Below are 25547 nucleotides of genomic sequence, written 5' to 3'. Positions count from 1 at the left end.
TCCTGCACTTAGTATCCCCTTTACTGCATTTAGTATCCCCTCTTCAGTGTTTAGTATCCACTTTCTGCAGTTAGTATCCCCTCTTCATTTTTTAGTATCCCCTTTCGACATTTAGCATCCTCTCTTCAGTGTTTAGTATCCCATTTCGGCATTTAGTATCCCATTTCCTGCACTTAGTATCCTCTTTACTGCATTTAGTATCCCCTTTCTACATTTAGCATCCCCTCTTCAGTGTTTAGTATCCCATTTCTGCATTTAGTATCCCATTTCCTGCACTTAGTATCCTCTTTACTGCATTTAGTATGCCCTTTCCTGCATTTAGTATCCCCTTTCTGCATTTAGCATGCCCTCTTCAGTGTTTAGTATCCCCTTTCTGCATTTAGCATCCCATTTCCTGCACTCAGTATCCCCTTTCCTGCACTTAGTATTTCCTTTCCTGCACTTAGTATCCCCTTTACTGTATTTAGTATCCCCTCTTCAGTGTTTAGTATCCCATTACTGGAGTTAGCATACGCTCTTCAGTGTTTAGTATACCCTTTCTGCATTTAGTATTCCCTTTTCTGCATTTAGTATCCCCTTTCCTGCACTTAGTATTCCCTTTCCTGCACTTAGTATCCCCTTTGCTGCATTTAGTATCCCATTTACTGCACTTAGTATCCCCTTTCTGCATTTAGCATCCCCTGATCAGTGTTTAGTATCCCATTTCTGCATTTAGTATCTCATTTCCTGCACTCAGTATCCCCTTTCCTGCATTTAGTATCCCCTTTCCTGCACTTAGAATCCCATCTTCAGTGTTTAGTATCCCCTTTCTGCATTTAGTATTCCCTTTTCTGCATTTAGTATCCCATTTCCTGCACTTAGTATCCCCTCTACTGCATTTAGTATCCACTCTACTGCACTTAGTATCCCCTCTTCAGTGTTTAGTATCCCATTTCTGCATTTAGTATCCCATTTCCTGCACTCAGTATCCCCTTTCCTGCACTTAGTATTTCCTTTCCTGCACTTAGTATCCCCTTTACTGCATTTAGTATCCCCTCTTCAGTGTTTAGTATCCCATTTCTGCAGTTAGCATCCCCTCTTCAGTGTTTAGTATCCCCTTTCTGCATTTAGTATCCCCTCTTCAGTGTCTAGTATCCCCTTTCTGCATTTAGCAACCCCTCTTTAGTGTTTAGTATCCCCTTTCTGCATTTAGTACTCCCTTTTCTGCATTTAGTATCCCATTTCCTGCACTTAATATCCCCTCTACTGCATTTAGTATCCCCTCTTCAGTGTTTAATATCCCCTTTCTACATTTAGCATCCCCTCTTCAGTGTTTAGTATCCCATTTCCTGCACTTAGTATCCTCTTTACTGCATTTAGTATGCCCTTTCCTGCATTTAGTATTCCTTTTCTGCATTTAGCATGCCCTCTTCAGTGTTTAGTATCCCCTTTCTGCATTTAGTATCCCATTTCCTGCACTCAGTATCCCCTTTCCTGCACTTAGTATTTCCTTTCCTGCACTTAGTATCCCCTTTACTGCATTTAGTATCCCCTCTTCAGTGTTTAGTATCCCATTTCTGCAGTTAGCATCCCCTCTTCAGTGTTTAGTATCCCCTTTCTGCATTTAGTATCTCCTCTTCATTGTCTAGTATCCCCTTTCTGCATTTAGCAACCCCTCTTCAGTGTTTAGTATACCCTTTCTGCTTTTAGTATCCCCTTTCTGCATTTAGTATTCCTATTTCTGCATTTACTATCCCATTTCCTGCACTTAGTATCCCCTCTAGTGCATTTAGTATCCCCTTTACTGCACTTAGTATCCCCTCTACTGCATTTGGTATCCCCTCTTCAGTGTTTAGTATCCCCTTTCTACATTTAGCATCCCCTCTTCAGTGTTTAGTATCCCATTTCTGCATTTAGTATCCCATTTCCTGCACTTAGTATCCTATTTACTGCATTTAGTATGCCCTTTCCTGCATTTAGTATCCCCTTTCTGCATTTAGCATCCCCTGATCAGTGTTTAGTATCCCCTTTCTGCATTTAGTATCCCATTTCCTGCACTTAGTATCCCCTCTACTGCATTTAGTATCCACTCTACTGCACTTAGTATCCCCTCTTCAGTGTTTAGTATCCCATTTCTGCATTTAGTATCCCATTTCCTGCACTCAGTATCCCCTTTCCTGCACTTAGTATTTCCTTTCCTGCACTTAGTATCCCCTTTACTGCATTTAGTATCCCCTCTTCAGTGTTTAGTATCCCCTTTCTACATTTAGCATCCCCTCTTCAGTGTTTAGTATCCCATTTCTGCATTTAGTATCCCCTCTTCAGTGTCTAATATCCCCTTTCTGCATTTAGCAACCCCTCTTCAGTGTTTAGTATCCCCTTTCTGCATTTAGTACTCCCTTTTCTGCATTTAGTATCCCATTTCCTGCACTTAATATCCCCTCTACTGCATTTAGTATCCCCTCTTCAGTGTTTAATATCCCCTTTCTACATTTAGCATCCCCTCTTCAGTGTTTAGTATCCCATTTCCTGCACTTAGTATCCTCTTTACTGCATTTAGTATGCCCTTTCCTGCATTTAGTATTCCTTTTCTGCATTTAGCATGCCCTCTTCAGTGTTTAGTATCCCCTTTCTGCATTTAGTATCCCATTTCCTGCACTCAGTATCCCCTTTCCTGCACTTAGTATTTCCTTTCCTGCACTTAGTATCCCCTTTACTGCATTTAGTATCCCCTCTTCAGTGTTTAGTATCCCATTTCTGCAGTTAGCATCCCCTCTTCAGTGTTTAGTATCCCCTTTCTGCATTTAGTATCTCCTCTTCATTGTCTAGTATCCCCTTTCTGCATTTAGCAACCCCTCTTCAGTGTTTAGTATACCCTTTCTGCTTTTAGTATCCCCTTTCTGCATTTAGTATTCCTATTTCTGCATTTACTATCCCATTTCCTGCACTTAGTATCCCCTCTAGTGCATTTAGTATCCCCTTTACTGCACTTAGTATCCCCTCTACTGCATTTGGTATCCCCTCTTCAGTGTTTAGTATCCCCTTTCTACATTTAGCATCCCCTCTTCAGTGTTTAGTATCCCATTTCTGCATTTAGTATCCCATTTCCTGCACTTAGTATCCTATTTACTGCATTTAGTATGCCCTTTCCTGCATTTAGTATCCCCTTTCTGCATTTAGCATCCCCTGATCAGTGTTTAGTATCCCCTTTCTGCATTTAGTATCCCATTTCCTGCACTTAGTATTCCCTTTCCTGCACTTAGTATCCCCTTTGCTGCATTTAGTATCCCCTTTACTGCACTTAGTATCCCCTCTACTGCATTTAGTATCCCCTCTTCAGTGTTTAATATACCCTTTCTGCATTTAGTATTCCCTTTTCTGCATTTAGTATCCCCTTTCCTGCACTTAGTATTCCCTTTCCTGCACTTAGTATCCCCTTTGCTGCATTTAGTATCCCCTTTACTGCACTTAGTATCCCCTCTACTGCATTTAGTATCCCCTCTTCAGTGTTTAGTATACCCTTTCTGCTTTTAGTATTCCCTTTTCTGCATTTAGTATCCCCTTTCCTGCACTTAGTATTCCCTTTCCTGCATTTAGTATCCCCTTTCCTGCACTTAGAATCCCATCTTCAGTGTTTATTATCCCCTTTCTGCATTTAGTATTCCCTTTTCTGCATTTAGTATCCCATTTCCTGCACTTAGTATCGCCTTTACTGCATTTAGTATCCCCTTTCTACATTTAGCATCCCCTCTTCAGTGTTTAGTATCCCATTTCAGCATTTAGTATCCCATTTCCTGCACTTAGTATCCTCTTTACTGCATTTAGCATGCCCTTTCCTGCATTTAGTATCCCCTTTCTGCATTTAGCATGCCCTCTTCAGTGTTTAGTATCCCCTTTCTGCATTTAGTATCCCATTTCCTGCACTCAGTATCCCCTTTCCTGCACTTAGTATTTCCTTTCCTGCACTTAGTATCCCCTTTACTGCATTTAGTATCCCCTCTTCAGTGTTTAGTATCCCATTTCTGCAGTTAGCATCCCCTCTTCAGTGTTTAGTATACCCTTTCTGCATTTAATATTCCCTTTTCTGCATTTAGTACCCCTTTCCTGCACTTAGCATTCCCTTTCCTGCATTTAGTATCCCCTTTACTGCACTTAATATCCCCTCTACTGCATTTAGTATCCCCTCTTCAGTGTTTAGTATCCCCTTTCTACATTTAGCATCCCCTCTTCAGTGTTTAGTATCCCATTTCCTGCACTTAGTATCCTCTTTACTGCATTTAGTATGCCCTTTCCTGCATTTAGTATTCCTTTTCTGCTTTTAGAATGCCCTCTTCAGTGTTTAGTATCCCCTTTCTGCATTTAGTATCCCATTTCCTGCACTCAGTATCCCCTTTCCTGCACTTAGTATTTCCTTTCCTGCACTTAGTATCCCCTTTACTGCATTTAGTATCCCCTCTTCAGTGTTTAGTATCCCATTTCTGCAGTTAGCATCCCCTCTTCAGTGTTTAGTATCCCCTTTCTGCATTTAGCAACCCCTCTTCAGTGTTTAGTATACCCTTTCTGCTTTTAGTATTCCCTTTCCTGCATTTAGTATCCCCTTTACTGCATTTAGTATCCCCTTTACTGCACTTAGTATCCCCTCTACTGCATTTAGCATCCCCTTTCTGCATTTAGTATTCCCTTTCCTGCATTTACTATCCCCTTTACTGCATTTAGTATCCCCTTTACTGCACTTAGTATCCCCTCTACTGCATTTAGCATCCCCTCTTCAGTGTTTAGTATCCCCTTTCTGCATTTAGTATTCCCTTTTCTGCATTTAGTATCCCATTTCCTTCACTTAGTATCCCCTTTACTGCTTTTAGTATCCCCTTTACTGCACTTAGTATCCCCTCTTCAGTGTTTAGTATCCCATTTCTGCATTTAGTATCCCATTTCCTGCACTTAGTATCCCCTTTACTGCATTTAGTATCCCCTTTACTGCACTTAGTATCCCCTTTCTACATTTAGCTTCCCCTCTTCAGTGTTCAGTATCCCCTTTCTCCATTTAGCATCCCCTCTTCAGTGTTTAGTATCCCCTTTCTGCATTTAGTATCCCATTTCCTGCACTGAGTATCCCCTTTCCTGCTCTTAGTATTTCCTTTCCTGCACTTAGTATCCCCTTTACTGCATTTAGTATCCCCTCTTCAGTGTTTAGTATCCCATTTCTGCAGTTAGCATCCCCTCTTCAGTGTTTAGTATACCCCTTCTGCATTTAATATTCCCTTTTCTGCATTTAGTATCCCCTTTCCTGCACTTAGCATTCCCTTTCCTGCATTTAGTATCCCCTTTGCTGCATTTAGTATCCCCTTTACTGCACTTAGTATCGCCTCTACTGCATTTAGTATCCCCTGTTCAGTGTTTAGTATCCCCTTTCTGCATTTAGCATCGCCTCTTCAGTGTTTAGTATCCCATTTCTGCATTTAGTATCCCATTTCCTGCACTCAGTATCCCCTTTCCTGCATTTAGTATCCCCTTTCCTGCACTTAGAATCCCATCTTCAGTGTTTAGTATCCCCTTTCTGCATTTAGTATTCCTATTTCTGCATTTACTATCCCATTTCCTGCACTTAGTATCCCCTCTAATGCATTTAGTATCCCCTCTTCAGTGTTTAGTATACCCTTTCTGCTTTTAGTATTCCCTTTTCTGCATTTAGTATCCCCTTTCCTGCACTTAGTATTCCCTTTCCTGCATTTAGTATCCCCTTTCCTGCACACAGAATCCCATCTTCAGTGTTTAGTATCCCCTTTCTGCATTTAGTATTCCCTTTTCTGCATTTAGTATCCCATTTCCTGCACTTAGTATCCCCTTTACTGCATTTAGTATCCCCTTTCTACATTTAGCATCCCCTCTTCAGTGTTTAGTATCCCATTTCAGCATTTAGTATCCCATTTCCTGCACTTAGTATCCTCTTTACTGCATTTAGTATGCCCTTTCCTGCATTTAGTATCCCCTTTCTGCATTTAGCATGCCCTCTTCAGTGTTTAGTATCCCCTTTCTGCATTTAGTATCCCATTTCCTGCACTCAGTATCCCCTTTCCTGCACTTAGTATTTCCTTTCCTGCACTTAGTATCCCCTTTACTGCATTTAGTATCCCCTCTTCAGTGTTTAGTATCCCATTTCTGCAGTTAGCATCCCCTCTTCCGTGTTTAGTATACCCTTTCTGCATTTAATATTCCCTTTTCTGCATTTAGTATCCCCTTTCCTTCACTTAGCATTCCCTTTCCTGCATTTAGTATCCCCTTTGCTGCATTTTGTATCCCCTTTACAGCACTTAGTATCGCCTCTACTGCATTTAGTATCCCCTCTTCAGTGTTTAGTATCCCCTTTCTGCATTTAGCATCGCCTCTTCAGTGTTTAGTATCCCATTTCTGCATTTAGTATCCCATTTCCTGCACTCAGTATCCCCTTTCCTGCATTTAGTATCCCCTTTCCTGCACTTAGAATCCCATCTTCAGTGTTTAGTATCCCCTTTCTGCATTTAGTATTCCTATTTCTGCATTTACTATCCCATTTCCTGCACTTAGTATCCCCTCTACTGCATTTAATATACCCTTTACTGCACTTAGTATCCCCTCTACTGCATTTGGTATCCCCTCTTCAGTGTTTAGTATCCCCTTTCTACATTTAGCATCCCCTCTTCAGTGTTTAGTATCCCATTTCTGCATTTAGTATCCCATTTCCTGCACTTAGTATCCTCTTTACTGCATTTAGTATCCCCTTTCCTGCATTTAGTATCCCCTTTCTGCATTTAGCATCCCCTCTTCTGTGTTTAGTATACCCTTTCTGCATTTAGTATCCCCTTTCCTGCATTTATTATCCCCTTTCCTGCACTTAGTATTCCGTTTCCTGCACTTAGTATCCCCTTTACTGCATTTAGTATCCCCTTTACTGCACTTAGTATCCCCTCTACTGCATTTAGTGTCCCCTCTTCAGTGTTTAGTACCCCCTTTCTGCATTTAGCATCCCCTCTTCAGTGTTTAGTATCCCATTTCTGCATTTAGTTTCCCATTTCCTGCATTTAGTATCCCCTTTCCTGCACTTAGTATCCCCTTTCCTGCACTTAGTATTCCCTTTCCTGTAAAAAAAAATCCTTATTTTTTTTCTCCCTGTTTGCCCACATTTCATCTGGATTTCCTCACAGGACAAGCTTTGCTGTCACCGAAGTCACTGATTTGAATGGGCCAATCACATTATGAGCTCTGGAATTGCACTCAGCATGCCAACATTTTTAAGCCAAAAGAGAGAAAAAACCAAACCAAAACAAAACAGAGGCCCCATCTTCATGAGAAAAGTACACACAGATAAACCCAAAAGAACCCTGTTGAAACATGGTTGTGGTCAGGTAACCTTCCCCCAGCTCTTTCTCCCCCACACAGGGCGAGCAGTGTGCATCGGAATTGAGGATTGAGCATGGGAGGTGATGGAATTCAAATCGATCTGAGCCTGATTTGGGGGACAGCTCAGGATATCTCTCCTGATGGTTCCCAAAGGCAAACCACAGCACTAGCATCTGCCACTGCTACAGCTCACAATCATGCTTCAACCTGCCTTCCTACCTAGGGAAGCTGGTGCCACTGTGGTGTGCTTTCTGAGGTATTCTAGCCATAAAAAGCCATATAAAAACACCACCAGATATTAACAAAGGCAAACTAAAGCCATTCCCTCCCCCTCCCACACACCCCCACCCCCCTTAATCCATTTTCTCAGCAGTTTTTCCAACAAGGAAACGAGCCACAGGTACACACAGTTACACACACACAGGGGAGCTCAGGACTGCAGGGGACTGGGAGGGTGGCAGCAGGAAGGGGATAACAACACAAGATGTCAAAAGAAGCCACTTTGCTTCTCCAGCCCTTTGCTACGTAGTTTGGAGGCCTCTGCTACCCAGCTGGTGTTTGAGGAGGAGAAAAGGAGAGAGGGAGCGAGATGTATTCTGCCTCTTCCAGCAGGTTTTGGCAAAGGGGCTTGTAAGTTGTGGGAACAGCAAAGGTTTGTGTTCAGTGGCAGCTGGCGACCAGAATCTGAGCAGCAAAGGGCATGGAAGCAGAGAGAACCAGACAGGCAGAGACAGAGAGACAGACAGAGACAGCAACAGAGGTGAATGCCAGTCCCAACTGAGGTGCAGGCTAGATGGATGTCGTCCTTCCACCGATCCTTGCTCCCATGGTGGGGGTGTGGGGGGTGTGTGTACAGGACTGTGCCGCAGGGCCGGACAGCCCCAGCCGTGCGCAGGCAAAGCGCCCTGGGGCAGCTCTGCCTGCAGCAGGACCGCAGGGTTTAAGCCACTGGTTCTCTGTCTTCATACACATTGATTGAGTGAAAATGAACTTGTGAGGTTTAGTGTGGCTGGAGACAAGGGAGAGGAAAGCAAGGGAGAAAAGGAAGAAAGGCAGGGGGTGGGTTTAAAAGGGAGAAATGCAGGAGAAGGTGAGAGGCTGTCAGATATTTCAAAGAATGAGAGCAGGAGCCCATGACAAATCATTTGAAGCCTCTTGACACCAAAAGCAAGATGACTGTAAGGAAAGACCCCATGTGCCTGGCGTAAGCCTGAGCTGCTTTACTTCATAAATAAAAAAGACTAAGGGAGAAATCACTGCACAGCTCTCCAAGTACTCTTGGGAGCTGAAGGCTTTCGTATGTCTCTGGCCTGACTGCATCATTACTCAGGAATCAACCAAGTTGCAACCCTCTGCTAGCTTCCTACCTGAATTTGGAAACCTTTGCAGCACTGGAAGATCCAAAGCACTTGGCTCTCCTGAAGACCTGACAGACAAACACCAAACCTCTACCCAGCAGGCCTGGGCACAGGAGACCTGACCAACACTTTCTAGGGGAAGTAATACAGCAAGATGGGTTTGGGGGCTCTCTAACATTCTTTGTGGGGGTGCTGCTTCCTGAAGCACCCAGGTCTGTGTCTCTCCAGACGGATCAGATCACACACAACATTGTACTTTCCTTTTCTTCTCCTCCTCTCACCCCTCCCTTTCAAAACCCCAGCACTTCCATCAATCCTCACACCAATCTCAATGCTCACTCCTAGGAAAACAAGAACTGCTACAAGCAGAGGGTAACCTGGCTAAACACTCCACTGTTTCACAAAGCTTGCAAGTCACCAATTCCCTATCACTAACAGTTCTCATCTTGTACCCATGCATGCCCCTCTGGCTCATCACATCTGCTGTATCATGTTGTGTACCTGCCACAAGTACCTCCTCCTCCTCCTCTGTTCCACCTGCAGCATTCACACACACACTCAGACATGCAAGTATGGTCCCTGAGTGGAAGAAGTGGGATGGGTACCAGTCCAGATGGTTTTGCTCAGTCATCCTCCTGCACTCCCAGACACAGCTGATGAATGCAAAGCTACTTGCACATGCAGATGGTCTCAGAGGCACTGGCAGAAGCCCTCAGCAACAAGCTAACAGGCAGGTGCAAATCCTTCCTCCCCAACATCCTTTCAAGACAGAAAGAATCAAACACACACCATCCCCACTGTCACTGGTGCCTACTCTGGTGCCCTGGAGACACACATTCTCTCACCTGCACATCACAGAAACAGTCAGGTTGGAAAAGACCCTCAGGATCACCAAGTCCAACCCTGTGGAGCTCTCACACATCTGCATGCCATGGGCAGCTGGATGGGCCAACCCTTCAGCTGGTCACACAGACCCATCCGGCTCAGGGGACACTGCTGTGAGCATCACTTCAGTGAGAAATGAAGACTCAGCTCCCAGAAAGTGCACACTAGCAGCAGGAAGGGTGAAGGCAGACAGGCTGGAGGGAAGGCATCCATCCAGAGGGACCTGGACAGGCTGCAGAGCAGGGCCCAAGCCAACCTCATGAGGTTCAACAGGACCAAGTGCAAGGTCCTGCAGCTGGGTCAGGGCAATCCCAAGCACTGATATAGGCTGGGCAGGGACTGGCTGGAGAGCAGCCCTGAAGAAAAGGCCTTGGGGGTGCTGGGGGATGAGAAGCTCAACATGAGCCAGCAGTGAGCACTTGTAGCCCAGAGAGCCAAGCAGAGCCTGGGCTGCATCAAGAGAAGTGTGGCCAGCAGGGCCAGGGAGGGGATTCTCCCCCTCTGCTCCACTCTGCTGAGACCCCACCTGGAGCTCTGTGTCCAGTTCTGAAGCCTCTATTACAGGAAAGATCTGGAGGTGCTGGAAGGTGTCCAGAGGAGCCAGAGGATGATCAGAGGGCTGGAGCTCCTCTCCTATGGAGACAGACTGAGAGAGTTGGGGTTGTTCAGTCTGGAGAGGAGAAGGCTTTGAGGAGACCTTCTTGTGGCTTTCCAGTACCTGAAGGGGGCTCCAAGAAAGCTGGGGAGGGACTTTTGAGGGTGTCAGGGAGAGATAGGACTGGGGGGAATGGAGCAAAACTAGAAATGGGTAGATTCAGATTGGATGTTAGGAAGAAGTTCTTCCCCATGAGGGTGGTGAGACACTGGAAGAGGTTGCCCAGGGAGGTGGTGGAAGCCTCATCCCTGGAGGCTTTTAAGACCAGGCTGGATGTTGCTGTGATCAATGTGATCTAGTATGAGGTGTCCCTGGCCATGGCAGGGGGTTGGGACTGGATGATCCTTGAGGTCCCATCCAACCCTAACAATTCTAGGATTGATTCTATGACCCTAGGGACCAGGGAGGTGTTAGCTTTTCTGTCTGTCTGAGGAAGGAGCTTACATTAGCAGCTTTCCCAGTGACTCAGGGTATGACTGCTTCTCTGATGTCACTATGGGAAGTGCAAGACAGAACACAAACTGAACTTGGTTTCCCCCTTTGACCCAGCACAAGAAATAGTAAGGAGCAACTTTCTTTGCCTGGAGGAGGGGACAGAAAGCTGTCAGTCACCCTCACAGTGCTCAGCTCCAGGCTGTGTCTGCTGATGTGGATAGGAAGGAAATGCAAGCCTCTGCCTGGGGCAACTTTGGGATTAAACATTGCAAATTTGCTGACTTTTGTTCAACTTCCAGAACATTTTCTCTCTTATTTCTACAATAGATAGCAATAAGTTTTACCACCTGGATGTTTTTTTCTAAGGAACTCGAAGAGTTTTGTGAATATTCATGATAATACTTTCTTATCTGATGGGGAGAGCAAGGTATGTGGATCTGGGCAAAGTCCAAGCAACACAACTCCCAGGCCCCATATACTACATCATCTTTCATCTCATTGCCCTAAAAGTCATTCTTGGTCTTAGGACTAAAAGAGAGTTGACACATGGGAGATGTAGTCTCTGCCTTGGAAATTCTTTTTTTTGATAGCAGATTAAAAAGTTTTCCCCTCCCTCTTTTAGTTGCTTAAGAAGTGGCTTAAGAGTGTCCCAAAATAGAATAATTGAATATTTCCAGAAAATGTTGAAAGAAGTCTTCAGTTTGAGGCTAGGAAGTTAGTTTTGTAACACTTGCTGAGAAGCAAAGCTCTAAACATGTCACTTGAAAGTAAGGCAACTCAAAGCTCTCTTTGGCAGAAGCTGTGCCACTCTCTGATGTTTTCAGACCCACCAGATTTTAACCTGCCCTGTGCCCTTTGCACCTACTCAGTTGTGTGAGAGGCATCTCCATGAATCTGTGGAGCTGGTTGGTGGAACTTGGGATGTAGTAGAATCATAGAATTATCAGGGTTGGAAGGGACCTCAAGGGTCATCTGGTTCTGTTCAGAGGTTGCAGTAAGCACGTGGGCCTAATATGATGCACTTTGACTTGACATATCTCCATGCCATAGATGTGTTTGAAGTGGAGGCTTCCTACAAGCTTCAGAAGGATGAAGGTAACCTGCCTCCTGGGTCCATGCCTTCTCACAATATTGGAACGCACAGCCATGGTAACAAATATCTGCTGAGCCTGACAAGCAAGTGTACACCCACTCACCAGGTTTTAACCTGCCCTGTGCCCTTTGCACCTACTCAGTTGTGTGAGATGCATCTCTCTGAATCTGTGGAGCTGGTTGGTGGGACTCTGATTCTGTTGAGGCACTTAGTGCCATGGTCTAGTTGATCAGTTAGGGTTGGGTGATTGGTTGGACTTGATGGTCTTGGAGGTCTCTTCCAACCTGGTTGATTCTGTGACTTGGGAGATGTTAGAATCATAGAATTGTCAGGGTTGGAAGGGACCTCAAGGATCACCTAGTTCTGTTCTGAGGTTGCAGTAACATGATGCAATGAGACTCAACACTTGACTCATCTCCATGCCACAGAGGTGTTTTAACTGAAGGCTTCCTACAAGCTTCAGAAAGATGAAAGCACCCTGGAGGCAACCTCCTGAGACCATGCCTTCTTGCAGTACTGGAAGGCACAGCCATGCTAACAAAACTATGCTGAGCTGGACATGCAAGTGCAGACTGACCCACAGGCATGCAGATGGACATGCCTGCACACAGGGCACTCTCAGACAGAAACATCCACCCATGAGCAGGTCACAACTGAACAGTCTGGCAGTCACATTGGCTCAGCAAGCCTGTTTGTAGACTCAGTTCCATACACAGCACCCCCTGTGCCTCCAGCACCACCCAATCTTGCCACAAATAGGTATGAAATATAGATGCTTGCTCTCTCCCCCCCTCCATGGATTCCAGTCTCTGCACTCTCCCATGGATTTGTAGCCCATACACAGGCATCCAAACACACTCAGGAGCATATGCTACAACCAATGGAGTGCACACACAGATCCACACATCCATACTCAGAGATATCTTAATGAAGGTTTTGGTCTGGGAAATGCCTTTTTGAGAAACAGAAATAATTGTCAGAAGGGAACCAGAGCACGAGGAACTGCACAGACAGATGCCAGCTCATACCTACACATACGCTGTGGGGCCTATCAGTCAGGGCTCCCAAGGCAACTACAGCTGTCTCAGCTCGGCACTTGCTGGGTATGCCTGCCCTGGATGCAAACATCTGCTGAACCTCACAGAGACTTCAGGCTTATGCAGCTATGGCTCCATATCAATCTAACCTGTGCCAGGTGTCTCCATCTTCCTTAACCGACCACAACGCAAACTATCCCCTAGCTCCAAGAGCAGCACCTTCCAAGACCCTACCACAAACGTTCTTCATCTTCTGAGGAGTTGGGCAAAAACATCTTACCTGCACCTGACCAGGCTAAACCTCTTCAATAAGTGGAGTTTATTGGTATAATTAGAGTTCATTTTTTTTTCCCTTTCTTTTTTCAGACTCCACGTCTCTTGGAACAAGACAAGACGGTGTACAGAAACACAAGGCAGGGTTTAGCTCAAACCCACAAACAGCAAGAAAGCAACAAGTTCCTGAGGAGAAGGGGAGAAATGTATCTGATAAATTGCCTCACACTGCTTGGGGAGATGACAACTGTCCGTCCAAGGGGCTGCTACTTCCAAAGCCCATTTGCTACAGATGTAACATATCAAAGTGCTGCTAGCAGGAAGGGAATCCAACAGGACAAACCAACATACAAAACATTCTCTTATTCAATAAGGGTTACAAGTGCAAAGGGATTTCAGAACATTTCAGAACAAACTCCATCCATAGCTGCTGCTCAATTATCAGTGCATCAAAAGATTGTGCAAGCTTTTAGTAACAAACATTAGAAACTAGTAGCAAAGGATTTGCCTAGGTTTAAAACAAAAAAAAAGAAAAAGAAAAAAAAAAAGGAGAAGATTTAAACATGCCAGGTAACAAAAAGTCATGTGCAGAAATCTGTAGAAACTGTATAGAAGGAAAGGATTCTTTAGAGGAAATAGAGGGACCATCATCTTCAAAACTCCTATGGAAAGAGCCAGGGCTGCTCCTGCTGCCTCCTCAGCTAAGACAGATGATGGCTGTTTGCACAGAGGCATTTTTGTCATAGATTTCTAGAACCAAAATCTGGATTCTGGGTCTTGGATGACAGGAACTTGAATTTGGACAGGGAATGGAAAAGCAAAGCAGCCTTGTCAGTGGTAATTTAGCACACCAGCACGATGGCCCTGGAGACTGAAGGTCAGGACACAGCAGTGGTAGCAGCAGCAGTGTGACCTCCTCAGTAACCTGCCAGGAACAAAGGTGACTCCTCCTGCTGGAGTCCAGTGTCTGAGAGCTGGCTGTCTAGACAAACCCAACACACCTCCTAGACACTCACCACTCACTGGATGGCTTCCTCCAAAGAGCAATTCATTTTCCCTGTTGAAGGGAAGGCACCAGCTGGCCCAAGGAGGTGTGTATTCTCTCCACTAACTGGAAGAGGAGGCCTGGGTGTCTGATCTGCCTTCCTCTTAGCTGACTAAAGGCAAATGTGTCTTAGCATCAAAGTGATATAAAAGATTTTATTATTTAATTTATAGGCAAGCACTATCAATTTCTTCAAAAGGATCCATGAAATTTTTTTCCTGCATTGTAGGGTTCTGGCTATGATAGACCTCCATTATTTTATTCAAACACAAGGCTTTGCCTCCTTTCTGCTTTGGAAAGCTTTTGACAGATTGAGATACATCAGTCAGGAAAGACCTGGTTGATTTTTAGCATCATTCATCTCCTGCTAGCTGTATGTATTTCCTTAATGGCCATGTGCACTTCTGCTTCTATGGATTGGAACTGAACTTCTCCACAGTCTGAAGGCTATTGCCATTTAGTTTTCTTGTGACAAGCGTGGCATAAAAAAAAGGCTTTCATTTAATTCTTTAACAACTTCATCTTGCTTATCATTCTAATTTCCCTCTACAAAGTCAGCCTAATCCTAACATCTCTCTAGTAAAAGGGGAAACAAAATTGTTTACAACCTTCTGGTGGAAATGCTGTCAACGGATTTTTTTGTGCCCAGAAAGTCAGACCATGAAGAGTTAATTTTCAATCAGAAATTATTTTCTGCTCTTCCAAAAGACAAGGGAAATAGATTAGTGTAAAAGAAAAGATTTGCTTCATTCTGAATCAAAATATTGCAACATGGATAAATGTCTCAGAATTAAAAGTTTCAGAATTAAAAGCCACCACCACCAGAAATTAAACTAGAACTGAGAGGAGGGAGATTTGGTTTGGAAGGTTCCAAGTAAGGCATTTTGATTTTTGTTTTCAACATGTTGCCTACATTTTTCCCTCACACATTGCTGAGTGAAAACCATGCTGTCACTCATCGGCTTGCCTCTACAGCACAAAACAATTCCAAGCTGGAATGCCTACAGCCACATCAGTTTGCAAATCCCTGATTTATTTGCCCTTCATTAGCATTTTTTACAGAAGTTTTCTATCAACTTTTTATTTTTCTGGTCTTGCTGAGATGATGCTGGTCTCTTCTCACATTAGTCAGTAATCAGTGATAGAGCCAGAGGGAATAGCCTCGAGCTGCAGCAGGGCAGGGTTAGACTGGACATTAGGAAGAATTTTTTCCTGGCAAGAGTGGTCAGGCATTGGAATGTGCTGCCCAGGGAGGTGGCGGAGTCCCCACGCCTGGATGTGTTTAAAGGGGGTTTGGATGCGGTGCTTGGGGCTGTGGGGTGAACCTTGTGGAGCAGGGTTCTGGGTTGGGCTTGGTGATCCTGAGGGGCTTTTCCAACCTGCCTGTTTCTGTGATTCTGTGCTTCTGTGATTTTGGAGGGCAATTTTTGTCTGTGCTCATAAACCCAATGGGTCCTTTGTAGTCTTTCTTTTGGGTGCCTGTGTGTTTCCTAACTGTCCTTTGTCTATTTGTTCTGTAATTCTATATCCATCCACCTCCAAAAAAAAAAAACAAAAACAAACAACCCAACAAAACATCAGAGGAAAAAGTTTGCCTGATGTGATTAATTTCCTGAACACCAGCTGCTTGTTTCAGTCTCCATGGCTCATTCCATCCTTCACTTGTCTGCTGAGATGGGCACCACTGGGTCAATCAATGCCAATTGTACTGATAGAATTTGTGAGTTGGAGCAAACCAGGTTGCAAACCCAAAAAGCTGGGTTGAAACTTTGGTCTTTTGTCTTTCTTTGGGCTTTCTGGTTTGCTTTTATTTTACCTACCTTTATGTTTTGGGGTTCTTTGTGTTTCTATTTATTTATTTATTTAAAATCAGAAACTTAACATTAGGAGTAGGTTCCTCTAAAGAGAGATGATCTGGTCATTATTTCTTTTTGGAGGAAACCTGGGTGAGGAGGCAGAGGAAGGATTCCTACTTTGGTTCCCGCAGTTCCACCTCGAAAGAATTGACCTTTGGATCTCCATGGGGGGTGGAGAGTATCAAGCTGCCATGGAAAGCAAAGCATAACACTGGGCAGGCCAAAGTGCTGGCCTGGGACTATCCTAGAGGCTTCTCATGGCACAAATAAGCTTTGTCACTTACACTCCACATTTCCCATCACTTTTCCTGCTATACAGTTTAATTCATGCCAGGCGGGTTATGAAGGGAAGAAAAATGATGCAACAGTCAAAAAAAAAAGTCATTGCAAAAATTTAAACCAGAATGAAAAGGAAACAAAACCAACAAAGAAAAGAAAGAAAGAGAAAAAAAAAAAAAAAAGGAAAGGCTCTGAAAACAAACTCAAAAGAAAGGAGGAAAGGGGAGGAGAGAGGGGAGGAGAAAAAAAGAAAAACAAACCAAAAAGAACCCGGGAAAGACAAATGGATGTTAAGAGCAGGCACGATCATGGACAGACGCCAGCTACTTACGTTCACCTCGGTGATTGCTATATCAACAATGCTACCCACAACAATCAAGGCGTCAAATGTATTCCATGCATCACAGAAATAGTGCTGCATGTGGCAGAGAAGCCAAGGAAAAAGAGAGAGAGAAAGAGAGAGAGAGGGAGAGAGAGAGAGAGAGAGAGAGAGAGTAAGGAAGAGAGAGAGAGAGAAAGGAAGAGAAAGAGAGAGAGAGAGAGAGAGGAAGAGAGAGAAAGAAAAAGAGAGAGAGAGAAAGGAAGAATGAGAGAGAGATAGAGGAAGGGAAGAGAGAGGGAGAGGGAGAAAAGGGGGGGGAAGTAAAAAAAAAAGAAAAGAAAAGAAAAAAATGAAACAAAAGCATGAAAGAGGGAGAGAAGAGGGAAAAAATAAGAAAAGAAAGAGGTTACGTGGGCATATTAAATAGTCTCTTACCACTCTACAGTATTGGTTGCTCAAACCTCTGTAACGTTTCACATGATGGAGGGTACCAACAAAAGCCTGGTTAGTCAGAAAGTTACACTCAAGCATGTCTACCTTTTGGAGGGAAAAAAAAGCACACACACCCCAAACTCTGTGCGCTTTCACCAGTCACAGCCTTGGGGCAAGCTATGACGAGTGAAAAAGAAGGAGGCATTTCCCCTCCTCCTTTTTTTTTTCCCTGGGAGAAGGAGAAGGACGACGGCAAGTTCAATAAAAGCATGACTAGAGGGGAATAAAACCAGGAAAAAAACCGAAACAAAACAAAAAAGAGAGAGAAAGAAAGAGAGAAAGAGAGAAGGAACAGCAGAGGAGGAGGAGGTGGTGGTATCCTGGGGAGGGTAGAGTAATACTCACATTAGTTTCACTGAGAATGACGTCTATAATGCTGCCAATTACGATGAGGAAGTCAAAAACATTCCAAGGATCACTAAAGTAACCCTACATAAGGAAGGGGCAGGCAGGATGGGGATTAAAAAGGAATGTTAGACAGACAAAAACAGTTCAAAATTACCATTAGAATTACTGCCCTGACACCTCAGGGGGGATTCCTCTTAAGTCTACTTGTTGCATCTTAAGCTGCAGCCCAGTTCTGGGATCCCTGACAGATGTGAGCAGTCCCTGTGCAGCTAATGTGATCCCAGGGCAGCCACCTTGCCCCTCTGGCTCTGGGATGAGGAGTGAAGGGAAACCACACAGCTCACTTGGAGCATGGCTGCTCACAGGAGTAAGGCTTGCAGGACCAGTTCCTCCAGACATCTCTGATCGTTCCCTTCCCCATCTGGCTTAGATTTGGCTGGTGGAAGAGTACAGGAATGTGATTCTCTCCAAAAATGGCTCCCCTTCTGCTAGTGAGCACAGCCATCCACTGGCCCATGATCCAGACGTGACACTGTGCTGGCGCTGGGAGCCACCAGCTGCTGCCTCCCCATGGCACAGTGGGCATAGGCACGCTGGGGGGGATCTGCCATTCTAACCTCACTGGCTGCCAGCTTTGTCTTTACCCTGCCACAACCATGACAGTAATTAGCCAAAGAGTCTCTATCATTAGTGCTTTAGCTCCTGGCTGACAACCACAGAGCAAGAGTGGTGTTTGTGGTACTGTGCCCCACAGGCTGAAGGGGTGAATGCAGCATGTGCTGACACGGCCCACAGCGGAGGGGTAAGAATGAGGGCAAAGACAGCTTCAGCTTGTGCTCAGCCTCAGACCTGTTGCCCACTCATGCTGAAGACTGCCACAGCATCACTGTCACACTAGCTGCCCAGGAGACATGCTAAACTCACACCTTCCCCTTGGTGTGCAGAATCGCTTTAGGAGCTACCTCCAACATCTCACTGGCCTAAGTAGAGCTCAGGAGCTGCTAATTAGCACTGTTTGCTGTCCTCATCCTGCCTAAGTTTTGGCTGGATAGGCCATAAGGATATAGGGCCCTTTAGGAAAAGGTTTTGTTCAGCTCAGAAAAAAGTTTTTGTATCTAAACTTCCTGTGGAAGACAAAGCCATGAGCAAAGAGAATTTTTTCTTGGCCCACTGAACACCTGTGACAACTTCTTCCCCATGCTTTGCAGAGTTGAAAAGGGGGTGAAGATACAACATCCTCCAGACTCCTTTTCTATGTTTGGTTCTGTGAGCATGGGCTAATATGACCTCCCTGTTTCCCAGCTGCAGCATGTCTCCAGTGAGACTGCAACTGCTATTCTTAGCCAGAGAGTCAGGTCATGGGTAAAGTGTGAGTCTGTGTTCCCAGGCAGTGCTGCAGAAAGCAAAAAAAAAGGAGAAAAGGAATGAAAAAAAAAGCCAAAGAATCCCAGCACTGGCACTGGGATTTCAGGTTTACAAGCCTTCAGGGTTTGGGAACCTTGAAGTTACTGTGGGTTCAGCCATCACATAGAGCAGGCACTGGCAAAAAGTGTCTTTCTAAATGCTGAAACACTGCCTCCAGGATGCTTTCAGACTTGCAGTTATGAACTGCATTGTGCTTGGGGCAAGGGAGAAAAAAAACAGAAGAGAAGCAGAGAAAGCCACTGCCCAGCTGATTCCACATCAGTGAAGGGAGCTGGCAGAGTGGAGTTTGAAATCTTCTCCTTGAAACCAGAAAACACCAAAACACTTATTCTGCAGCCTGTAGTAGGGCTACTCTTAGCAGATCTACACTGGGAGTAGTAATCATCCCATTACTACACAATTAGCTACAACAGGAAGGAAGGAAACAGGAGCAAAAGCAAATTCAGAGAATATTATTATTATTATTATTATTGTTATTACTCAGCATCCAAGCCTAGAAAATACACAACAAATATTAGAATGAACTCAGCAGTGATGTCCAGCACCATTAGCAACCAGATGGACCTGGAATAAAATTGTAATTAGACTTCACCAAGAGGAAGGGGAGGGAGAGAACAGCAGATTAAATTGCAGAGGCAAATGCATTCTGAATAAATAAATAAAGGACAGATACAGATCATACAAAGTTGCAAGAAGCGCCTTTGCAGCCTGGGGTGACCTTGGCAGGCAGGACACTTGCAGGAACAAAGAGAAGGGAGTAGAAAGACAATAGACCCAATCCTCCTGCCCCTGTGGATGTGCACAGCCCTGCTGAGGGCGATGGCACTGCTCACATGCATTTAACAGCATGGATGTCTGCCCTTGCCCCCTCTGATGGCAGACCTTAGGAGATATTAAGGATTACAGCAGCAACCCAAACAAACCCCCAAAACCCCAGAGTTGGCTTTTGGGCAGCTGCAAGGGTGAAGATCCAGAAGGTGTTGTTCAGGTTTTGTCCATGAAAATGACGACTGATTTTGAAATCTGTGGTAATTGTTTTTACTGTGATTGGCATCATGCTGCAAAGAATGTTTCTGATGGAACCAAATTCAAAAGCTCTTTTTTACTGAATGGCTTCTTACACAGAGCCCAACAGCCACTGCTGATGATGAACCAGCACTTGCTGGTGTGGGTGCAAACCCCAGGTGACAAGTAGCACCAGATCTGCCCTCAGGTGACCAATGAAGCCAGGGAATTCAATCTTGCTCCCAGGTGCAAGCTGGCTGGAAGCAATGACCCTTCACTGCCACAGTCAGCACATCTCAGGGAAGATGCAGGCCTAGAAAGGAAATGTCCCTTTCTCACTGCCCTCACAAATGCTTGCTTTGGACCTCTGTGATACCACAGTGGATCTGAAGTCACTCTGCTAACTCTGGTGGTGTTGCTCCAGATTTACACTGCAAGGATGCTCTGCTGAGCCTCACCAGCCAGCTCCTTCCTTGAAGGTAATGGGCTGGATGGCTCTGGGATCACAGAAATAGCATTGCCACGGCCTGTGACTGTGTGGCTGTAAGGTGGACTTGGAGAGCTCTTCTCTTCCTCCTGTACCTCTTAGATGAGTGACAGCAAAGAACCAGGTATATAAATGCAGTTTTACTCAACCCCACATCCAATGTGCCAATGTTGAATTAAGGAAACAGAGGAATTTTTAAAACCTTCCTTCCTTTCCTCCTCACCTGTTCCCTCCGTGTTTCAAACAGAGGGGTGAAAAAACAGGAAGAGATTATTCACAGTAAGAGAGCTCAGAGAAAACAGAGAACATAGAAGCTTCAGTTGTGTGCAAGGTAATGGAATCCTTCCTTAAAAAGCCACCCTCCTCAGAGACATTTACCTACAAATGGCAATGTGGTTAATGGGCTTTGGACCAGACCCCATAATCTTGCCAGGAACTATGAGCACATATCCAGAGTGAACCACATCCTTTTGGGACTTGTCTCTTGTGACCTCCAAGTACCTCTTCAAGCCACATTCCTCACTGGAGTGCAGCAGGGTGGCTAATGAAAGACAAGCTGATTGAAGGAAGAGCTTTCACTCTACTAAAGAGGTTGTATTTCCAAACCATTTTTTTCCCACCAGAACATTCTGTGTACTTTTCCCAAAGGGCTGGAGGTCTGACTGGGAAGGAGTTGATGGTGCTGTTTGTTTTTGCAGTGCAGGAATTTAGAGTGTAGTACCATATTTTACCCTTAAAGGGAGATGCTTGACCCTGATTTAGCTGGATAATTGCATGCCACATAATGGCAGCCTCGGGGGCTTCCTGGGGAATAGTAATCACCCTCACTTGTGGGATGTCTTTGGAGATCCATGAAGCTTTTGTGGAGAAAGGAGGACAGAAAGAGACTAGGAGGATTGGACTGAATATTCAGGAAACGTGAAATAGCCCCACCATTAAAGTACATTTCCCCCCCTCTTTTTTATTTTTTTTTATTTGCCCAAAGATGGGAAAGGACAATGTCCCATCATATGATCAATAAGTTCATGAGGGCTGAGCACAAACATGCAGTGGATGACTGGAATGGAGTCTCATTTGTGCAAGGGGAGCAGACGCTGCAGCGTGTCCCAATGAGCAAAGCCAATTGTTTTCAGGTTCCCTAGTTGCTGAGGTTAGCTATCAAGGAAGGTAGGGTCTGTTTAGGTACTCATGGAGCCATTCACATCTCTGGAGACAGCTGCTTCTACTTTTTTGTGACTAGGAGAGCCTACCTGTTGTACCTAAGCAGCCTCATTAACAGCAGGGCAAACTGCCCACTGGAGTCTATCAGAGGGTCTGAGCTCAGAGTCACCCAGGGCCCACAATAAGAACGTTTGGTGGCTATGCATCTGCACTGAAGCACAGAAATCCTCAGAGGAAGGTGATGTTGAGTCATGGTACCAGCTGGGTTTTGAGCATCCAGCCCTGTGGGAGCTGGAGGGCCACTTGTGTCTCAATTGACGTGCAGCTATTTTTTTGGCTTACTCCCAAGTTTGAATCTCCAGCTCTTATGAGGTGCCTGACAAAAATGTAACAAACCCTCCCCAGAGAAAAGTCTCTAAAAGATGAAGAGCACAGCAAGGGTCAAGACTATTCACTAAGTGGCACTTGAATGGAGCCCAGATGGTCCCCAGTGGGAAAAGATGCTGCAATGTCATAGGAAAAAAGGGAAAGACATGCACACATCTATGTAAGAATACAGAACTGAAGCATCAAAAAGAAACTAAGACATCTAGGTAAGTACATAGCCTAAAAGAAAAGCAAATTACAGAAGAACCTTTCTACCACTTATCTGAAATCAACCTGCAAGTTAAAAGGAGAAAGAGCAGGATCAGCCTTAATCAGCTGGAAAGAGTATATGGTGGACAACAAGTTCTCCAGGGGCCAGAAATGTGCTCTTGTGGCCAAGGCCAATGGGGTCCTGGGGTGCATTCAGAAGAGTGTGTCCAGCAGATCCAAGGAGGTTCTTCTCCCCCTCTACTCTGCCCTAGTGAGGCCCCACCTGGAATATCACATCCAGTTCTGGGCTCCCCAGTTCAAGAGGGACAGATACCTGCTGGAGAGAGTCCAAGGGAAGGCTAAAAGGATGCTGAAGGGACTGGAGCACTGCAGGATGAGGAGAGGCTGAGAGCCCTGGGGGTGTTTAGTCTGGAGAGGAGAAGGCTGAGAGGGGATCTGATCAATGTCTATCAATATCTGAGGGTTGGGGGTCAAGAAGTAAGGGATAGGGACAGCCTCTGCTCACTTGTGCCCTGGGATAGGACCAGGGGCTGTGGATGGAAACTGCAGCACAGCAAGTTCCACCTCAACATGAGGAAGAACTTCTTCACTGTGAGGGTCCCAGAGCACTGAAACAGGCTTCCCAGAGAGGTTGTGGAGTCTCCTTGTCTGGAGCCTTTCCAGCGCTGTCTGGATGTGTTCCTGTGTGACCTGTGCTGGATTCTATGGTCCTGCTCTGGCAGGGGGTTGTACTGGAAGATCTCCAAAGGTTTCTTCCAACCCCTAAGTTTCTGTGATCCTCAGGTACAGGAAGGAGACAAAGGGGCTGATAGTCTGACATTCAGTGGGATTTCTTAGCAAATTCTTTTTTTGCTGGTTGCAAAGGGCACCACAGCTGACTTTGCTGGAGGTTTGCAAAATGAGACGAGCTGCTAGTTTGGTTGTTTCATTTCTGAAAATGCTGCAGGCTGTGTGGAGCTGCAAGAGTCAAGTTCTCAGACTTCATTAAAAGAGGCTTTCCCTGGGAAAGCATTTTTGCAAAAGAGACAGTGTCATTGGAAAACAGAAAGGAATCAAATGGCACTTCCACAGTGCTGTGTCTCTTGGCATAATCCTCACACAGCAGATTTCAGTGAACAAATCCTGAACCATCTCACAAAGCTACAATAGCTCCTGCCACCAACTGGGGATTTGTGTCAGATGCAAATTCTGTTAATGCTAACATACCATTTAGCCATAGCAGCAATCAAGGAAATTAGCAGAACCTAATAGAGAAGGACTGAAGTGGAGGATGCAGCTGCTTGGAGCTCCTGGCAGGCTGCAGGGAAACAGCATCTATTTGCATACAATCTATCAGCTCTCATCCATTGATGGATTAATCCTGAGACACAGACTCCCTGCAGCTCACCTGCCAGTTGCTGCCATGAGTCACTGCTGCAGGGAATTGCACAAGGCCTGCCTGGACTCCAGCACATCTTTGTGCAGACAGGGGGTTGACAAGAGGAGTTTTCAGCTCCCCAGACTGCTCCAAAGCTCTGGTCAGTTCTGAGGAGGCTCCTGCCTCTCTCTGCTCATTCCATACAAAAATAACCAAGACCTACTTGTAGACCAAGATAGGTGCTTAATAACTTTGATAATTTCCTTTAGCCTCTCTCATATTGCTTTATGCTTTCTCTTCACAGTGAGGAGGCTGGTGAAACAGGTATCCCTTGGGGACTGAGGGCCTCCTGGACATCCTGGACACTTTCCTTGACAGAAACAAAGGAGCTGGAGGACTTGAATGGCCCTGGGATCTGGAAAGAGACCCCAAATGTTTATTTCTAGTTCACTGGTATAAACCTGTGGTACCTTGTTACTGGTTAGAAGGTGGCCACCCTCTGATTTTTGAGAGCCTGTAAATTCTAAAGGAAACTACCAGTCTCACCTGTGCTTTTAGTGGACAAATAGGTTCATCACAGACAAAAAAGAAAAAAAAAAACAGCCACTGACTGAACCAAGGTCCCCAAGCCACCATTTGGCAAGACTTAAACATGTGTGGAGGCTGGAACTAGATAATCTCTTGTGCACAAGGGACCCTCTCCACTCATACTATCAGTGTTGTGGGGGACATGTCATGACACCTGCCCTGTAAACCGTGTTGCAGCCACTGCTCCGAGGGCAGCTGCTGGCTGTGTGCAGAATGCAGGATTCCTTAGCTGACCAACTCCTTAGCTGCCTTGAGCAAAACAATCACATCCCACGGGTGCCAGGAACAACAGCCTCACCTTGGCACCCTGGGATTGGAACATGCTGCAGGAGCCACCTCCTTGGCATGCTGGCACCTCTTGATGGGAAAAGATTTTAGCTTATAGATGTGGTTGGGTTGTACTGGTTAAGGGATATGGATGGAGTACAAACAATCAATGTTTTCCAGTCTATGCAAAGAGGATAAAAAACAACCACTCTGAGCCATAGTCACCAGGGTTAGGGCTTTGGGTAGGGATCTTTGGGTAGGGACTTTTGGTTAGGGACCTTCAGTCAGGGCTGCAAGAGCCTTCTGCTTCTGTTAGTTTGCTACTTCTGCCTAGGGCTTTGGTGCAGGGATGCTGCTAGGGATATGCTCAGGACTTCTGTTAGCTGTTTGGTTAAAGGCTTCCAGGACTTCTGCAGTAAGTGAGACTCTGAGACTCTGTAATGCAAGGATTCTACAATGCTACAATGAAGGACATCAGAGCAGACTTCTGAGATTCTCTGCTCTCTGCATTTCTGGAATCTGGTTGCTATCCAGCAGTGGGGTTCGTGCTTTCATTCCTCATCCAATGGCCCCCAAATCGGGGAGAAGAGCAACAAACTGAGAGTTCCCATTTCCACCTCTTGCCACCTAGTTCATTCCACCAGAACTGGGTGGTCCCATGAAGCCCTCCATGCCCCCCTACACAGTGGTACAGTTATCTTACACCTCTGCATTCCATTTACTGCAAAGTGGCTAGTGGCACACAAGCACTCAGCCACTTGGAAGGATTGAAGAGCAATGCCATGGTCCCAAGACTGGGAAATAAAAGCATGGCCAAGACAAGATGGAAGTATTTATTTTGGCAGAATCCCTTAGAGGTGGCAAAGATTGTACTTCAAGGCAAAATGCTGAGAAGGCCTGAGGAAATGATAATGATAAACCACCCTGAAAGTGGATGACTCAAGTGGCTGATCCTGATGTCATTTTTGGCCTGGATTGCTTTTAGCCGCCTTTGAAGGGAGAGTGAATAGTGCTTCAGAACAGTAGTGCCTGAGGCCTTCTTGATACAAATGCTTGGAATGGAAGCAGAATAACAGAAAGCTCTCTGATGAATTCTGCTGTCCACCCAGATAATTAAGAGAAATGTTGTTGACTGTCCTACAGGCTTGTTGCAGCACAGTGATACCCTTTGAGGAGCTGAGCCCTCTTCCTCTGGAACACTAATTACACACAATCACAGCATCAGA

General features: G+C 45.2%; 1 protein-coding gene across 1 annotated transcript in view; it reads right to left on the bottom strand.

The window, feature by feature from the left end:
* CACNA1C (calcium voltage-gated channel subunit alpha1 C) overlaps positions 1-25547 on the bottom strand; it is a 698267-nt gene that overhangs the window by 70931 nt on the left and 601789 nt on the right. Inside the window, exons 31-32 of the mRNA XM_054386505.1 lie at positions 17432-17515; positions 16604-16687 (exon numbers count right to left, since the gene is read on the bottom strand). Coding sequence (XP_054242480.1) covers positions 16604-16687; positions 17432-17515 — 168 coding nt within the window. The remainder of the gene's footprint in view (positions 1-16603; positions 16688-17431; positions 17516-25547) is intronic.

Source organism: Indicator indicator, chromosome 14 (genome assembly GCF_027791375.1).
Source record: "Indicator indicator isolate 239-I01 chromosome 14, UM_Iind_1.1, whole genome shotgun sequence".
NCBI classification, from domain to species: Eukaryota; Metazoa; Chordata; class Aves; order Piciformes; family Indicatoridae; genus Indicator; species Indicator indicator.
This window is presented reverse-complemented; position numbering and strand designations above follow the sequence as displayed.